The sequence below is a fragment of the Globicephala melas genome, chromosome 19, assembly GCF_963455315.2.
Source record: "Globicephala melas chromosome 19, mGloMel1.2, whole genome shotgun sequence".
NCBI lineage: Eukaryota > Metazoa > Chordata > Mammalia > Artiodactyla > Delphinidae > Globicephala > Globicephala melas.
Genome location: NC_083332.1, coordinates 8,101,577 through 8,119,139, shown reverse-complemented (window position 1 = coordinate 8,119,139; position 17,563 = coordinate 8,101,577). Strand labels below are relative to the sequence as shown.

Below are 17,563 nucleotides of genomic sequence, written 5' to 3'. Positions count from 1 at the left end.
GACACGGGAACAGCACGCACATTAGGTGCCCGGGTGGCAGGGCATGCCGGGTGCTTGGGCTGGGCGGTGGAAGGAGCGACTTAGTAGGAAGGGACTGACAGTTGTCGGGAGGACGTGACAAAGGTGACAGGCCCTGCCAGATGTGTTACCAAAGACGCTTGAGCAAAGCCACGGAGGCAGGATTCTAGAGTTCAAGGCAGGCGTGTCGGGAGAGGCTCGGACTCAGTGCTGGGGTTGCCTCGCATTTTAATCTTGCAGCCAAGCCCCTTTCTTTGGGGCATCTTTTCTGGAGGCGGAGTTTCCTGTACCCCTCGAATCTCCCCCTCAGCCCCCCCCACCTCGTCTTTGTCTTTTTGTCCCATGTAACCCTAAATTGGTTTTTGTTCTAGAGGTGGGCCGGCCCACTGCCCAGCTGACCTTTGACCTTGGGTGGGGGCGGGTCTTGTTGCAGCTTGACAGTGATGACCTCCTGGATAATCCCGGGGAGGCCCAAAGTGCCTTCTATGAAGGTCCTGGGGTAAGTGGCCCGGGGGCTCGGGGCCTGTGGTGGCAGCCAGTGGGGGAGGGGAGAAAGGGTCACACTGTCCCCTTAGGCACTTTGCCGGGAGGGGGTCAGGGGGCAGTCACTGAGAAGCAGTGTGGGGTGGAGGTGAGGCCGGAGTTGCTGGACCCCCAGCTGTGCCCTCAGGCCCCTCAGAGAAGGAGGTGTGGTCCTCAGTCCCTGGCCTTGGAGGGCAGCTGCTACAGAGGTGGTACAGAGGCAGAGGCTGGCTGTGGAGTTCACAGTGGGCAGGGCGGGGGTGGGGGGTGGGGGTCCTGTCCCGGCCCAGCCACGGGTGGAGTATGTGACCTGGGGGAAGGGGATCTGACTGTTGTGGATCTCAGTCTCCACCTGGAAGAGGAAGGCTGGGGTGATGAGCAAAGCCCCGAGCGGGGAACACAGTGGACTTCTATCGAGCACCTACTGTGCGACGGGCCATTACTCAGTGCCAGCCGTCCCTCCCTCTTCTTCCTCTCCTGTGGCCTCTCCCCTCCACACTTCGCTCCCCATCCCTCCCCCTCCTTTTTCCTCCTCCCCCCCTCTTCTCTCTCCCTCCCGCTCCCCCCTCCTCCCTCTTCATCAACATAACTATCAGTTACCGAATACCTATCATATACCAGGCCCTTTACAGTAATTTTCATTTAATCCTCGCAACAACCACAGTAACACTCCAAATACTTTATCTGGCGTAATATAAATGACTAAATCCAGAACCCAACAAACAAACCTTATGTTCGTGTTATTACATTTACATGTTATTTACATTACATTACAATAACAATACGCATTATTCTTACCCATGCCGTCCTCTTTTAATACCCATAACGTCCCTGGTCAGGTTCTCAGTACCTCCTGTATGTGACGTCAGTGAATGTCACGACTGTCCTAGGAGGCGGGTTTGGTTATGGCCATTTAGCCGTTAGGAACTCAGAACTGCCTGGTCCTTGGTTGGGGGCTGAGCCGGAGCCCCATCCTGCCAGGCACTGCCCTCCACTCCGCAGCAGGGTGACCCCTTTCCCCGGTCTGGGAGGCAAGGAGGGAGCAGTGCCCACCTCACTGGGCTGTTATTAACAACAACGTGGACAGTAATAATGACAGTAACAACGCTAGATGTTTCCCGCGTGCCAGCCAAGAGCCAGGTACTGCTCTGAGCCCTCCACTTGGATTAACTCAGAATCTTTCAAACTACAGGTGTTGTTGTTCTTTTTTTTTTATTTATTTATTTTTGGCTGCGTTGGGTCTTCATTGCTGTGCGTGGGCTTTCTCTAGTTGCGGCGAGCGGGGGCTAATCTTCGTTGCGGTGTGCGGGCTTCTCATTGCAGTGGCTTCTCTTGTTGCAGAGCATGGGCTCTAGGCATGCGGTCTTCAGTAGTTGTGGCTTGCGGGGTCTAGAGCGCAGGCTCACTAGTGGCGCACGGGCTTAGTTGCTCCACGGCATGTGGGATCTTCCCGGACCAGGGCTCGAACCCGTGTCCCCTGCATTGGCAGGCAGATTCTTAACCACTGCGCCACCAGGGAAGCCCCCGAACTACAGGTTTTGATCCATTACCTGGTCAAGTATCAGTGGGTTTTCCATGCCATTGGCATGATTATTACTTGTAGAATATTTGCTCAAAAATGCGTGCATGTATCGATTACACACTCGTGTCCTGGATTGCCATCCCGGAAAGCATTTAAGAAACATCAGGTTCGGGACCTCCTTGGTGGCGCAGTGGTTGGGAGTCTGCCTGCCGATGCAGGGGACACGGGTTCGGGCCCTGGTCTGGGAAGATCCCACGTGCCGCGGAGTGGCTGGGCCCGTGTGCCACAACTGCTGAGCCTGTGTGCCACGGCTGCTGGAGCCCGCCCATCTAGAGCCTGCGCTCCGCAACAGGAGAAGCCACTGCAATGAGAAGCCCGCGCACTGCAACGAAAACCCAACGCAGCAAGCAAGCAAGCAATCCATCAGTCAGTCAGTCAGGCTCATGTCGCGCTGGGCACCAAGTGAGACTCCCGTCCGGTAGCTGCTCAATCAGTCAGGCTCACATCGCGCTGGGCACCAAGTGAGGCTCCCGTCCGGTAGCTGCTGCCGCTGCTGCCTTTAACAGAACCGCACGATCTTTTATCTGAAACCTTTGGGGCCAGGCTTGTTTTGGAATTCAGGGTTTTTCAGATACTGGAAAGGTGATGCAGAATATGTGTGTGGGGCATGTAACATAACACACTCGCTTTTCTGTGGTCGGACTTAAGGCGAGTCACATTACGTGGATGAATTATGCCTTTCCCTCAGAGCATCACCTGAGTTCCGTTCAGGATTTACAGCCTACAGTTAGCAAAACGTTTGTGGTTTCCAGAGCCTTTCGGGTTTGGGAATTGCAGATAAGTATTACGGGCCTGTACGGCTGTTTAGAAAATGGTTTTTATTACATTCTGCTGACGTGCGCAGATGGGGAAACAGGCTGGATTAAGCAAGCCCCAGGTTGCCCAGCCCAGCCCTGGCAAAGCTGGCATTTGAACCCGGGTCCAGCCACTTCTAGGTGGAAGGTTCTTCCTATCCCTGCCGCCCTGACTCCGAGTGCCCTTTGCTTCCGCGGTGCCGAGCCCGGCCCCTTGCTAACCTCGGCTCTCTCCTTCACACCTTACCTGCCTCCAGCTCCACGTGCAAGAAGCTTCTGGCAACCACTTGAACCCAGAGCCCAGCCAGCCGGCCCCCAGCGTGGACCTCGACTTCCTGGAAGATGATATCCTGGGCTCACCGGCGGCGGGGGGCGGGGGCGGCGGGGGCGCCGACCAGCCCTGTGACATCCTCCAGCAGAGCCTCCAGGAGGCCAACATCACCGAGCAGACACTCGAAGCCGAGGCCGAGCTGGACCTGGGCCCCTTCCAGCTGCCCACGCTGCAGCCTGCGGATGGCGGGGCTGGCCCAGCGGGGACCGGAGGGGCTGCCGCCGTGGCCACGGGGCCCCAGGCCCTCTTCCCGGGTGGGGCTGACCTTCTGGGGCTGCAGGCCCCGCCCACCGTGCTGACCCACCAGGCCCTGGTGCCGCCCCAGGACGTGGTCAGCAAAGCCCTCAGTGTCCAGCCCTTCCTGCAGCCCGTGGGCCTGGGCAACGTGACCCTGCAGCCCATCCCAGGCCTTCAGGGCCTGCCCAACGGCAGCCCCGGGGGCGCCGCGGCGGCTACTCTCGGCCTGGCTCCCATCCAGGTGGTGGGCCAGCCCGTCATGGCACTCAACCCGCCCACCTCCCAGCTCCTGGCCAAGCAGGTGCCCGTCAGCGGTTATCTGGCCTCGGCAGCTGGCCCTTCAGAGCCAGTGACCCTGGCATCGGCCGGCGTCTCGCCGCAGGGGGCTGGCCTGGTCATCCAGAAGAACCTCCCTGCCGCCGTGGCCACCACGCTCAATGGGAACTCGGTGTTCGGAGGGGCGGGAGCCGCCACGGCCGCGGCCAGCGGGGCGCCCTCGGGACAGCCGCTGGCGGTGGCCCCGGGCCTCGGCACGTCGCCACTGGTTCCGGCGCCCAACGTGATCCTGCACCGCACGCCCACGCCCATCCAGCCCAAGCCTGCCGGCGTGCTGCCCCCCAAGCTCTACCAGCTGACACCCAAGCCGTTCGCCCCCGCGGGCGCCACGCTCACCATCCAGGGCGAGGCAGGGGGCCTCCCACAGCAGCCCAAGGCCCCCCAGAACCTGACTTTCATGGCGGCGGGCAAGGCCGGCCAGAACGTGGTGCTGTCGGGCTTCCCGGCGCCGGCCCTGCAGGCGAACGTCTTCAAGCAGCCTCCCGCCACCACCACGGGCGGGGCCCCGCCGCAACCCCCCGGGGCCCTGAGCAAGCCCATGAGCGTGCACCTCCTGAATCAAGGCAGCAGCATCGTCATCCCCGCCCAGCACATGCTGCCGGGCCAGAACCAGTTCTTGCTGCCCGGCACGTCGGCAGTCCAGCTCCCCCAGCCGCTCTCGGCCCTGCCGGCCAACGTGGGCGGGCAGATCCTGGCGGCCGCAGCCCCCCACGCGGGCGGACAGCTCATCGCCAACCCCATCCTCACCAACCAGAACCTGGCGGGCCCGCTGAGCCTGGGCCCTGTGCTGGCCCCCCACTCCGGGGCCCACAGCGCAGCCCACATCCTCTCGGCGGCCCCCATCCAGGTGGGCCAGCCAGCGCTCTTCCAGATGCCCGTGTCGCTGGCCGCGGGCAGCCTGCCCACACAGAGCCAGCCGGCACCCACCGGCCCCGCCGCCACTACCGTCCTCCAGGGGGTCACTCTGCCCCCCAGCGCCGTGGCTATGCTCAACGCCCCCGACGGTCTGGTGCAGCCCGCCACCCCTGCCGCCGCCGCCGCCGCCGCCGGGGAGGCCGCGCCTGTCCTCGCAGTGCAGACGGCGCCCCAGGCGTCCCCCGCGGTCAGCACGCCGCTGCCTCTGGGCCTCCAGCAGCCGCAGGCACAGCCACAGCAGCAGCCCGCACAGGGCCCTGCCCCGCAGGCCGCCCCGGCTCAGGCCTCCACCCCCCAGCCCAGCCCAGGCCTGGCGTCCAGCCCGGAGAAGATGGTCCTGGGGCAGCCGCCCTCTGCCGCCGCCACGGCCATCCTCACTCAGGACTCCCTGCAGATGTTCCTGCCCCAGGTAACCAGGGCTGCCGGGCAGGGGCGGGGGGTCTGTGTGGAGAGGGGCCAAGAGCTGGAACCGGGTGTGGTTGAAGCAGCGGGTGGGAGGGTCCTGTGGGTTAGGGAGAGCGTCTCAGACATGGCCCCCCTGCTCCAGGTCCCCGAGGAGGAGGCCTGAGGGTGACAGGGCCAACTGACTGACACAGAGACAGACAGACAAGGAGAGTGACTGGCTGACAGACTGCCCACTTGCTGGAGGGTTGGAGAGGGGTCACACAGAGACAGTGGCTGAGACATGGACGGACAGATGGGGCAGGAGAGATGCACATTGGGGTGGAGCTGGAAGACGACTCACGGGACTGAGGGTTCGGAGCTGCCCCGGGTTGTGGCCTCCTGGACCCTGGGGCTCCCTCCCAGCCCCCGGCCTTGGTGCCCCCCAGCCGGTTCCCACCACCCGCTTCCCTGGTGCATCAGTGGGGGCGGGGTGTCAGGGTGGGGAGGCCGCGGGTCCGTGGGGATGGCCTCTGACCCTGTGCGGGCTGCCTGTTTCAGGAGAGGAGCCAGCAGCCCCTCTCCACAGAGGGCCCCCACCTCTCCGTGCCCGCCTCGGTCATAGTCAGCGCCCCGCCTCCCGCCCAAGACCCAGCCCTGACCACCCCCGTCACCAAAGGAGCTGGCCTTGGCCCTCAGGCCCCCGACAGCCAGGCCTCCCCGGCGCCGGCCCCCCAGGTAGACGAACCCCAGCAGCCTCTGTCCCAGCGCAGACCAGCCCTGCCCCTCGCCCCCCTTCCCCGTTCCCTCCGCTCGCTCCCTGGCTGCCCTGCCTGCCTCTCTGTCTCGCTGGCTTGGGAAACGGTGCTCTCCTTGGCTCCCCAGATGTTTCCTGAGGGTCTCCGGACAGTCATGGATGCTTGAGACCACACTCTAGTCAGGGACACGAGATCCACACAGCAGGAAATGGATTAGGTCCTCGAATGATCATTTTCCCATCTGGGTAACTAATCTTCAGGTAGCTCACATTTTAAGGAAGATACCAAGAGGTCTAGGTCAAAGCCCCCTCTCCTGCTTTCCCTCCCAAGGCGGTTTCTGGCACTCCTTTCCCACGCATAGACGAGCAAAATGACAACTGGCTTCCTTCCCTTCCATTTTTACCAAAGTGATAGTGTACTCTGCATGCATTCTGCACCTTTTATTATTTCACAGTTCATCTTGGAGACTGTACTTCATTCTTGCATAGTATTCCATTGTGTGGAGGTACTATTATTTATTTAATCAGTTGTTGTTGGGAATTTAGATCACTTTTGGTCTTTAGCTGTGGTTGAGCAAGGTTGCAAAGAAGAACTCTACATGTGTCTCTTTGTAGGATAAGTTCTTTAAAAGGAAATTGCTAGGTCTAAGAGCAAATGTATTTGTAGTTTTGACAGATATTGCCAAATTGCTCTGGAGTGTAAATTGGTTTAACAGATTATCGGCAATATATGATCTGTGCCTTTTTGCCCCCACCCTCAGCAATATTGAACTTGGCCGATCAGATAGGTGAAAATAGTCTCTTGTTTTGTTTTAATATGCATTTTGTTTTACGGTGAATGAGGCGGGGCAGGTTTTTATAGATTTAGAGCTATTTGTGTTTTCCTTTCTACGGAATTGTCTGTTCATATCCTTGGCCATTTTCAAATTTGGGGTTAATGGTCATTTTCTTGTTGATTTGTAGAAACTCTTTACATATTAGAGAAATTAGCCATTGTCTCATATAAGTCATTAGCACATCAGCATTTGAGAGGATGGATGTTGTACTCCTTTGAAAAGGACCAGTGGGTGGGTGGATTAGGGTAGGCAGGAAGAGGAGGGAATAACATAAGCAAGGTCCAGGAAGGCAGAAATCAGCTGGGCCTTGGCCTTAAACAGCCATGATTTCATTCTCAGGCTCTGCTACTCACCATGTGACTTGAAGCAACTAGTTTCTTCATTCCATCAACAGTTGTTTAGGGAAAGGGGTGCACTACGTATGTGTCAGGCCTTGTGCTAACCCTGGGCGAGTCCCTGTAACTGCCGAGCCTTGATTTCCTCATCTGGAAAATGGGAATAATAGTTTCTTTATAGGTCTGTTAGGAGAAATAAACCAGTTAATATGTGCTTTGCACAGGGTAAGCACTCCATAAATATTTGCTATTATTATTATCTTAGCTATTGTGTTTATGGGTCAGTCCAGAGGGACATGGGGCCAGGATGTCCTCAGGTCATCTCTACCCAGAGAGGAAGACCAGGCAGGAGTAGGGGAGGGGCGAGGGGCCGCCTGGCCCATGAGAGACTCAGGTTGGAAGCACTGTCTCTAGAGTGGTCGGACCAGGCCTGGGTCCCTGGGGCCAAGGGCAGTCCCCTCTCCGAGCCTCACGGGCTCCCGTCCTCAGCTGGAACGTGGGGCTGGTAGGAGCCCTTTTTCTGAGTGCTGTGGTTGAGAGCCAGGCCAGGGCACACGTGTACTCTGCCACTTTAATGTTGCACACCCTGCAGGTACTTGTCTAGACTCGCTCCTTGGGTGACCAACCAGCCCAGTTTACCCAGTACCGAGGAGGATCTCGGGAGACGGGACTTTCAGTTTTAAAACTGAGACGGTCCCAGACAGACCAGGACAAGTTGGTCACCTTCCTGACTCCTCCCGGCCCTCCCTTGCCACCTTCCCTGGTTTGCATTTCTCCATAGCACTGACCACCCTCTGACCAGGCCGCCTGTTTTCCCTGTTAACTGTCTTCACTGTAACATGAATGCCTCTCTGTAACGTATACGCTTCACTATAGCGTAAAGTCCACGAGGCAGAGAGTTGTGTGCGTTCAGGCCCTGCTGTCTCCCCAGCGCCCAGAACAGTGCCTGGCCTGCAGCAGATGCTTGGTGAGCATTTGTAAAATAAATGAGTGGAGGAAGGAACCCAGCCACACATACGAGCACCCGCCCGGCGCTGAGCAGCCCACCGCGAGAGCAAAGGGGGAGAGCCATTACCGATGGGCACTAGGTGTGCCTTGAAAACCACCGTCCCGGAGAATTGTTGTTAGGGGAAGTTAGGAACAGGGACTCTGCTCCCGACCCTGCCACTTACAGGCTCTGTGCCTCAGTTTCCTGACCTGTCAAACGAGGAGGATGATAGTGGCATCTACTTCATAGGTTGTTGTGAGGGATAAATAAGTTAATGTATGTAAAGTGCTTGAACAGGGCCGGGCATGTTGAAAGTCCTGAAGGCGTGAAAGAAGCCGGGTGAATTTTCCACGAAGGGCCAACAGGAAACATTTTAGGCTTTGCAGGTCTCTGTCATTATAGCCTAGCAGCAGTTCTAGATCTAGATTCTAGATAAATGAATGAGCATGGGCGTGTTCCAATAAAACCTTATGTATGGACACTGAAATTTGAATCCCCTGTCAGTGTCCCAAGTCAGAAAATATTCTTCTTCTTTTGACTTCTTTTCAACCATTTAAAAATGTACAAAAACTATTCTTAGCTTGCGGGCCATACAAAATGGTCAGCTAAGCGGGTGGCAGGCCAGATTTGGCCTCTGGGCCATAGTTTGCCAACGCTTTTGATGTCTTTATTTCATTACGTAGACACTCAAGGCTTCATTTTTTCAGTCCCCTATTCATGAATACTTAAGGTGGTTTCCCGTGGAATTGGTAACAGACCACACTCCCCTACGTATTCTTGTATCAGGCTTTGCACATGCATGAGAATACCCGTAGGGGTAAATTTCTAGAAATAGAATGGCTGGACCAGAGGGTATACAGTTGGCCCTCCGTATCCACAGGTTCTGCGTCCCCAGATTCAGCCAACTGCGGATCTGAAATACTCGGGGAAAAATATTCCGGAAAAAGCAACATTGGCGTTGCTGCGCTCAGACAGCTATTTACATAGCATTTACATTATATTCGATATCATAAGCGATCTAGAGATGATTTAAAATATACGAGAGGATGTGCATAGGTTATATGCAAACACGGTGCCATTTATATAAGGGACGTGAGCATCCTTGGATTTGGGTATCCGAGGGAGTCCTGGAATCAGTCCCCGTGGATACAGAGGGTTGACTGTAAGTGCTTCCCAAGCATGTTATGGACCAAACCGGTTGCTCCTCTGTGAGGTCTGTGCCAGTGAAGGCCTTCTCCCACGGCTTCCTCAACCCCAGATCAGCAGCCGACTCACTGCTGGCCAGGCGGAAAAATGCACTCCTCCTCCTTCGCTTCTCTCTCATTCTCTGCGTCAGTCGAGCATCTTCCCATCTCCTCACGGGCAGTTGGAATCCCTCAGTAAACAGTCCACTCCTGTGGGAGCTTAAAAAAAAAGTGATTATAAAAATAATTTCCTGCTTCTTTAGAGCGCTTAGAAAATACAGAAAAGAACCAAGAAGAAAAACAAATCACCCACAATACCAGCATGCAGAAGCCACTGGTACCATTCTTGGTATGACGTTTCCTTTCGGCCTTGCTTTTTTTTCTTCCCATCCATTTAAAACGTTTGTCCTTTTGACATTAGGTATTATAGTCCCATGGTTCGATCATGAAAAAGCATTTTTAAAGTACGGGGAAAAGCATCCCACCCCATGCCTGCATTCCCAGCCCCTGGCCCTTCCCCGTAGCCTCAGCACTTACTTTTTGTATCTCCTTCCAGCTCTGTGTATATACAGCCTCGTGCAAATACGGGTTTACAGTTCTCTCTCTCCAGCAGGTAGCACGTTATCCACTTACTTGGGCAGCACATGGGGAGTTTCCTTGGTCCTTTGTTACAGCGGAGAAGTATTCCTCTGTACAGATAGGGATGGGTGAGCATTCATCCCCGGAAGTGCTGTCCTGATGCACGATAGACCACGTCCAGGCTTTGGTCCTCCACACAGAGCTGCAGTAAACAACTCATCCACCTGTCATTTCCCACATGTGCAGGCGTATCTCTCTGGTCACTTCCTGGAAGCCTGTTTGCAGGTTCAAAGCACAGGTGCACTTAGAATTTGCACAGCTGCTGCTGAATTGCATTCCTCTGAGGCTGTAGCAAATGGTGCCAGTGTAGACCCCCAAAGGCAATGCACGAGTGTCTTTATGAGACATACGGCTTATTCCTAATGCGATGCCTGAACATGGTTCCATAGGGTGTTTTGATTTGCGTCTCTCTTATTACAAGTGAGGTTGAACATCTCTTGATACAGTTCAGCCTTTTGTGTTTCTTTTTCTGCACACTGTCTGATCATCTTTTTTCTCACTGCTTGTTATTATTTGTGATTTCTAGAGGCTCTTTGTATATGAGAGAGATGAGCTTTGTCTAGGCTATGAGTTGCAACTCTTTCCCCCAGTATGTCGTTTGGTTTTTGACTTGGTTTGGGGGGAGTGTGTATTTATCTCTGTATTTTTAATGAGGATGAGATTCTTTTTTTAATTTTTAAACTTTTTTGGTTACTTTTTAACTTTTCTCTTCTTTCTTTATCTTTTTTCTTTTTTTTTTTTTTTTTTTTTTTGGCTACACCATGTGGGATCTTAGTTTGCTGACCAGGGATTGAACCCGTGCCCTTGGCAGTGAAAGCACAGAGTCGTAACCACTGGACCTCCAGGGAATTCACTAAACTTTTCATTTTAAAATCATTTCAAACATACAGCAAATTTATAAGACTAGTACATGGGAATAATACTCATGAGAGTTCTTTACTCTCTGACCAGATGTATTGGTTGTCTATTGCTGTGTAACAAATTACCACCACCACCACCCCTCCCAAATGTAGCAGCTTGAAACAACAGACGTTAACTTATCTCACATGGTCTCTAAGGATCAGGAATCGGAAGCAGATTAACTGGAAGGTTCTGGCTCGTGATCTCTTAGATTATAGTCAAGGTATCAACCAGGACTGCGGTGATATGAAGGCTTGACCCGGCTGGAGAATCTGCTTCCAAGATGGTGCACTCGTGCAACTGCTGGCAGGAGGGAGGGCCTGTGTAGAGACGAACTGAGGCTGAGGCCTCCCCGAAGGGCAGCTCACAACATGCTCTACAGCTGGCTTCCCCCAAGTGCCTGATCCAGCAGAGAGAGCGCAAGAGAGCACCCAGGATGGCAGCCACAGTCTTTTATAGTATAACCTAATCTTGGAAGTGACGTGTGGTCGCTTCTCCTGAGTTCTCTTGGCCGCTTTTGACCAGAGACCAACCCTGATACAACGTGGGAGACTGGATCCGAGGAGGCGGGGATCGCTGGGGGCCGCCTCAGAAGCCGGCTGCCCCGCCACGTTTACCCACTGTAAATATCTATCTGGCTGCGATCGCTCTAGCTGTAGCCCTCTCAGCATGTCTACTTTTTTTTTTTTCCCTGACTCATTTGAGAGTAAATTGCAGACATCATGCTTCTTTACCCCTTCATATTTTAGCATAGTATTTCAGCCCTTGAGAATAAGAGCATTCTCTTACTCGATCACAGCAGAGTTATCAGATTCCGCAAATGTAGCCGTGAGACAATACAGTTGGCAGATCCACTGTCCATAATGCAGTCTAGCCAGTGGTCCAGTGACCGCGTCATGGCCCGTTCTCCTTATCTCCCTTAGCATCTGGCACGGCTGTGTTGCCACTTCACCAAACCCTCGGAAGCCTGTGCTTGGGGGGGTGGGGGGAAGTGTCGAGTGGGCCGGCTCCCTTCGCCCTAACTCACTTCAGCTACTCACCTGCTGCCGCCATTGGGTTTCTTCTCCTGTTTTCTCTAGTGTAAATAGTCCCACAGTGGCCAGCCCTGTGAACGTGCGCCTGAATGCCCCTTATCCCAGATTCCTGGAGGGGGGATTACCAGGTCAACTCGAGGGTCTTTCAAAAGCACCAGATCAAACCGCCTTCCAGAGGGTTGTCCAGGTGACAATCTCACCCGCCCCTTGAGAGCCAAGGTCCAAGCTTCTGATACCTCCTTAGAGGTGGCAAGCCTTTGGGGACAGAGAGAGTGGTTGATAGGTTAGTTGGTTTTTTAACTTTGAATTTGAAGTTATGCAGGGCCAAGCCTGGAGGCTTAAAAAGCAAGCCATAACTCCGGAATTGTCAGTTGGCCCACTTTGGGGGCTTGAAGCAAAGAGCCCGAGCTCTGGAGCGTGGCAGCCGTGGGTGGCCTTGGGCAAGTCCCCCGAGCCCTCTGAGCACGCGTCCTCCTTGCTCAGCTTGGAAGTCACTCACTGGGTGGTGTAGGTAAGCCAGGGAGATGACGAGCACCTGTCCAAGACTCGACCAGTACTTCTGGCTCCCTGGCCTCAATTTCTCATCTGTGAAATGGGTCCAATATCATCACAGCTCTCGGGACCGTGGAGAGACCACACGAGTGGGTACAGGTTCCCAGCCGTACGCGCTGGATCAGTGTGCACCGTCACCGGGGCACAGTGAGCAGAAAGGCGCCGCCAGCACAGTGTCAGGTACCCGGTGGTGCTCGCTGGTTCAACAGTAGCTGCTGAGGTTACGGTTCTTGGGGAGGTGGCCTCTGAGGGAAAAGAGTGCAGAGGGCTGAGGCGCTCTGGCCGAGGTGTGTTGTAGGCGAGGTCACTGTACGTGTTACAGAACGAGTGCCCGGATTGCGTGCGCAAGTCTGACACATGAGTGTGCACACGCACGCGCACACACATGCACGCCCATACCTGCAGGCTCACGTGGCTCCCAGGTAGGCGTGCAGCCACGGCCACACAGGCACACGGAGGCAGCGGCCACGGACACTTAGAAGGGGACCCGTAACTCATGGGCTGGTGTCCAGAGGGGCCTGACCCTGACCCTCAGTTTCAGTCCTTACCCCTGCCTCCCTGGATCCCCTAGTCCCCAGCCGTGCGTTCCTCGGCCATCAGCCCCCCCGCCCCAGTATGCAGCCACAGTGTCTGTGCTGCTATCTGTTTTCCTGGGTTAGCTGGACGGTCGGGCCAGGGCCGGCGGCTGGAACGCTGCCCCCGCCTGGCCACCTCCCTCCCCCCCTTGCTGCTGTGCTCGTGCTCCCCGGCCCCCCCGCCTATCCGCTGGGCAGCTGGCGTAGTGCCCCCGCCACTGCTTCCTATGCTGCTACCCCCAAAGCCTGCAGAGCTCGCCTTCATCTGGGGGGACTGGGGGGGCACATGGGGAGGGGTGTGAGATCGGAGGGCAGAGGTGTCGGGGGATGGGGGGATGGATGGAAGGCGGAGGTGGGGACAGACAGTGTGGGGGAAGGTGGGGGGCGGATTGAGGGAATGAGGTAGGTGGACGTGTGCAGGGCTTGAGGGGGGCGGGTGGAGCGGTGAGGTGGGGAGTTCAGAAGTGAGAGGCGGGAAGGGTGGTGGGGTCCTTTCAGGACAAGGGGTGGCTAAGAAGCGGGGGTTTCTGGTGGGGGCGGCCGGGGTCCCCAGTGTCTTGGGGCAACGGGAGCCAAGGCTGGTTCTGACCCCGCCCCCTCCGCTCTCCCTCCCTCCCCTGCCCAGATCCCAGCGGCGGCTCCGCTGAAGGGCCCAGGCCCCTCGTCATCCCCATCACTACCTCACCAGGCCCCGCTGGGAGACAGCCCTCACCTGCCCTCCCCGCACCCTCCGCGGCCCCCTTCCCGCCCGCCCTCCCGACCCCACTCCCGCCCACCTTCGCAGCCCCAGAGCTTGTCCCGGCCACCCTCAGAGCCCGCCCTGCACCCTTGCCCTCCGCCCCAGGCCCCCCCCACTCTGCCTAGCATCTTTGTCATCCAGAACCAGCTGGGCGTCCCCCCACCTGCGAGCACGCCGGCCCCCAGTGCCCCAGGCCCACCGCAGCCCCCTCTACGACCCCCCTCCCAGCCCTTGGAGGGGCCACTGGCCCCAGCCTCCACCTCCTCTGTCGTGGCCTCCTCCTCCGAGACGTCCTCCAGGCTGCCAGCCCCCACGCCGCCCGACTTCCAGCTCCAGTTCCCCCCTGGCCAGGGGCCCCACAAGTCCCCCACGCCCCCTCCGACCCTCCACCTGGTCCCCGAGCCCGCCGCGCCCCCCGCCCCGCCTCCTCGGACCTTCCAGATGGTGGCCACCCCCTTCCCGGCGCTGCCCCAGCCGAAGGCTCTTCTCGAGAGATTTCACCAGGTAATCGGAGGCAGGGACCGGCCCCGCCCGCCCCGCCCCCCCTTAAGTCCCATTGGAGCCCCTGGCACTCCATGGCTTTGTCTTCGCCCCCAGCCCTGGTTCCTGGCCGCCCCCACTCCTAGCGTGTGCCCCCCAGCCACCTGTCGCCCTCCTCAGGTGCCGTCCGGAATCATCCTCCAGAGCAAGGCTGTGGGCGCCCCCGCCGCCCCGCAGACCTCCGCCAGCCTGGGGCCCCTCGGCAGCCCCACCGCCTCCGGGCTGGTCAGTGGGCAGGCCCCATCTGGGACCTCCACCGCCCCCAGCCATGCCCCGGCCCCGGCGCCCGTGGCCACTGCAGGTAGGGGAGAGGTGGCCCACGCACGAGGGCTGGGGGGCCCGAAGGTGGGTGGATGGGGGGCTGGGGGCCGGGGAGGACGGGCTAGGGCAGAGCCTGGGGGCATGAGCCCAAGGGGTCGCCCAGACCTCCCAGGACAGGGAAGGTGGAGGAGGAAGGGCCGTCTCTCCAGATGTCCCTCCGGGGGCGCTCCCTCCAGGGCTGACACAGCCACTGAGGCCAAAGAAGCAGAGAAGTGAGGGGTGCAGGGTCGCGTCTTTGGAGGCACCTTCGCACCAGTGACCCCTGAGTCCTGTCTGCCCCACCTCGTCCCCAGGCCTCCCTCCTCTGCTTCCCGCCGAGAGCAAAGCCTTTGCCAGCAACCTCCCCACCCTGACTGTGGCCAAGGCCGCTGCATCTGGGCCAGGGAAGTCCTCCGGGCTGCAGGTAAGGGGCCGCCAGAGTGGAGGGCTAGGGCCTGAGCGACATCGCCGGGAAACCAGGACGGGGACCGGAGGGGGACGGGGGTGCTGACCGGCAGACAGAGACGAGCAGATGAGACACAGCCTGGCGATGGGTGGGACACCAGGACGGTCTGGGCGGGGCGGGGGGGCCACACGGGAGACCGAGATAGTTGGACAGAGACCCCTCCCGGACACCAAAATGACAGGGTGATGATAGGAGAGATGGCCTGAGTGAGAACCCCGACGGTCACTGGGGACTGGAGCAGGTGAGAGATTGACTGTAGGAGGAGGGGCTGCATGGGCTCGGGACAGGTGGGGTGAGACCCTAGATGGAGGGGCAGGGCGGGGTGGGCAGTGAGACACTGAGTCAGACAGAGACGGCAGAGATGGAGGGGGGAGGTTGCGGGGAGAACTAGGATAGTGGTACCCAGGCTGGAGGGACGAGACAGGGAGTGTGCGGGGTCTGGGGGAGACCGAGGCGGAGACCAAGATTCGAAAGAGCTTGAGAGGGAAGACCGGGCATGAGCAAGGGAAGTCAAGAGAGAGATTTAGGCAAAATGAGAAGAGTCTGCAAATCAGATGCCGGACAAGGACGAGGGATTCAAGGGCCATTTGGTGGGCAGGGAGGGAGACACCAGGCGGAGGCCGAGAGACCCAGGCCGGATAAGGGGCTGGAGGGGACCCAGGTGGAGGGCGCCGAGGGCTCGAGCCTGCCTGTCACCCTCTCCTCACCGTGTCCAGCCCGGGTCTTCCCCGCAGGTTGAAGCTGCGGTAGAGCGTCCCGCAGCTGGGACCAGGACCCCATCTCGGGCGACGTCGGCCCCCTCCCATCTTTGTCCCGGGCTGGGGGGTGGAGAGGGTCAGGCTGCCAAGGGAAGGCTCCTCCGTCGCAGTACCTCTCATTGGCCTCTTCCCCCCCCACCCCCCCACCCCGCAGTATGAGTGCAAGTTGAGCAGCCTGAAGAAGCCACCTACCCTTCAGCCCAGCAAAGAAGCCTGGTGAGTTCAGTGCCCGGTCCTCGTGCCTTCCCTCCACCTCCCATTAGCCCTGTGGTTTGGGCAGTGCCACTTCCCTGAAGACCCTCAGCTTCCCCCTCTAGAAAGCGGGGTGGGAATAGTAGTGATAATAGGGTGATGGGTGAGGATTCAGTGAGGCCGTGTTAGGAGCACTCATGAGACAGCTAGGCTGCTGGCTTCAAGAGGGAGGGATTTGGCGTGGCTTGGTCACCTCTGCACCCCCAGCATCTCAAACAGGCCTGGGGCAGGCAGTGCTTCGTATCAGGGGATGGGCGATGAGCATTTGGGCGGGTGGAAGGACGAATGGGGGCCTGGGTGAGTAGATGGACGGATGGTAATGAGACGGGTGCGTGGCTGGTCCGATGTTTGGGTGGATGGGCGGCTTGCCTGCGGTCTGTCCCTCTCTTCTGCCCTCCTTCCACCGGGAGTGTTGGTCGTGTCCTCATACGGTGCCCAGCCCTGTGCTAGATTCTGGAAACACCAGCCAGACCAGGTCCTGCCCCCGTGATGTGTAGGGGCTGCTGGTCTAGAGCACAGGGTACAGCCGAGCATGTCTGGTGGGACATTATGTCTGGTGTATGATGTACATTCGTACATGTTTACGTGCTGGGCTAGAAAACAGCCCATTGAGAGAACAGGATCTTATCAACCAACCAACCAGGGGCCCAACCTCCCTGCCCGCCTCCCCAAGCCTGCTGCTGGGTCAGAGGCAGAGAGGGGACATGCTGACCCCAGGTGGCAGGAGACGGTATTGCATGGAAGCTGAGTCTCAAGCTCTGGCCTCTGACTGCCAGCACTGCCTCTTCCTCGCTGTAGGTGCTTTGGGTCAGGGACTTCACCTTTGTGGACCCCAGTTTCCTCATCTGTAAAATAGGCATAATGATAGCACCTGCTGCCTTTGGTTGTCACCAGAGATGCACTGAGGCAGAACAGGCACATTCAGCACCCATTAACACACACTCCCCCAGCGTTCCTTTCCCTGTCCCGTCGTTTTCTGTCTTGTGGCCTGGGGCTCAGGGTCCAGGATCTGCTGTCTCCTGGCCTCACCACCAGCTCTGTGTGTGTGTGCGTGTGTTTGTGTGTGTGGGGGTGCTGTGTGTGTGTGTGTGTGTGGGTGTGTGGTATCCTCCCCAACCCCCAGCTTCCTGGAGCATTTGCACAAACATCAGGGCTCCGTCCTGCACCCTGACTACAAGACGGCCTTCCCCTCCTTTGAGGACGCCCTGCATCGCCTCCTGCCCTACCACGTCTACCAGGGTGCCCTCCCCTCCCCCAACGACTACCACAAAGGTGAGGCCTCCCCTGGGACTCTCCCCACCCTGTCCCCGGCGTGTGGAGGCGGGTGGCGAGGACTGAAGAGGGTGCCGAGGAGCAGATGCTAGTGCAACTCTGCACGCGCCCTTGACTGTGGGTCAGGATGCGCCCAGCTCCGTGCGCATCTGCGGGTCCCTAGGTCCCCAACATCTGGGCCTCCGGACCCCTTCTCTTCCTCCACAGTGGACGAGGAGTTTGAGACGGTTTCCACGCAGCTGCTGAAACGCACCCAGGCCATGCTCAATAAATACCGCCTCCTGCTCTTGGAGGAGTCCCGGGTAGGGTGGCCATCACCT

The 17,563-nt window shown here is 58.1% G+C and overlaps 1 protein-coding gene across 4 annotated transcripts in view; it reads left to right on the top strand.

Moving 5' to 3' along the window:
* Window positions 1–17,563, top strand: part of BICRA (BRD4 interacting chromatin remodeling complex associated protein) — a 76,639-nt gene that overhangs the window by 55,359 nt on the left and 3,717 nt on the right. Inside the window, exons 6-14 of one of the 4 annotated variants that reach the window (XM_030873759.3) lie at window positions 452–517; window positions 3,174–5,144; window positions 5,678–5,854; window positions 13,542–14,159; window positions 14,316–14,496; window positions 14,810–14,919; window positions 15,874–15,935; window positions 17,095–17,243; window positions 17,451–17,545. In XM_030873759.3, the coding sequence (XP_030729619.1) occupies window positions 452–517; window positions 3,174–5,144; window positions 5,678–5,854; window positions 13,542–14,159; window positions 14,316–14,496; window positions 14,810–14,919; window positions 15,874–15,935; window positions 17,095–17,243; window positions 17,451–17,545 (3,429 nt within the window). The remainder of the gene's footprint in view (window positions 1–451; window positions 518–3,173; window positions 5,145–5,677; window positions 5,855–13,541; window positions 14,160–14,315; window positions 14,497–14,809; window positions 14,920–15,873; window positions 15,936–17,094; window positions 17,244–17,450; window positions 17,546–17,563) is intronic. The other 3 variants (XM_030873766.3, XM_060289382.2, XM_060289384.2) reach the window with 3 other exon arrangements.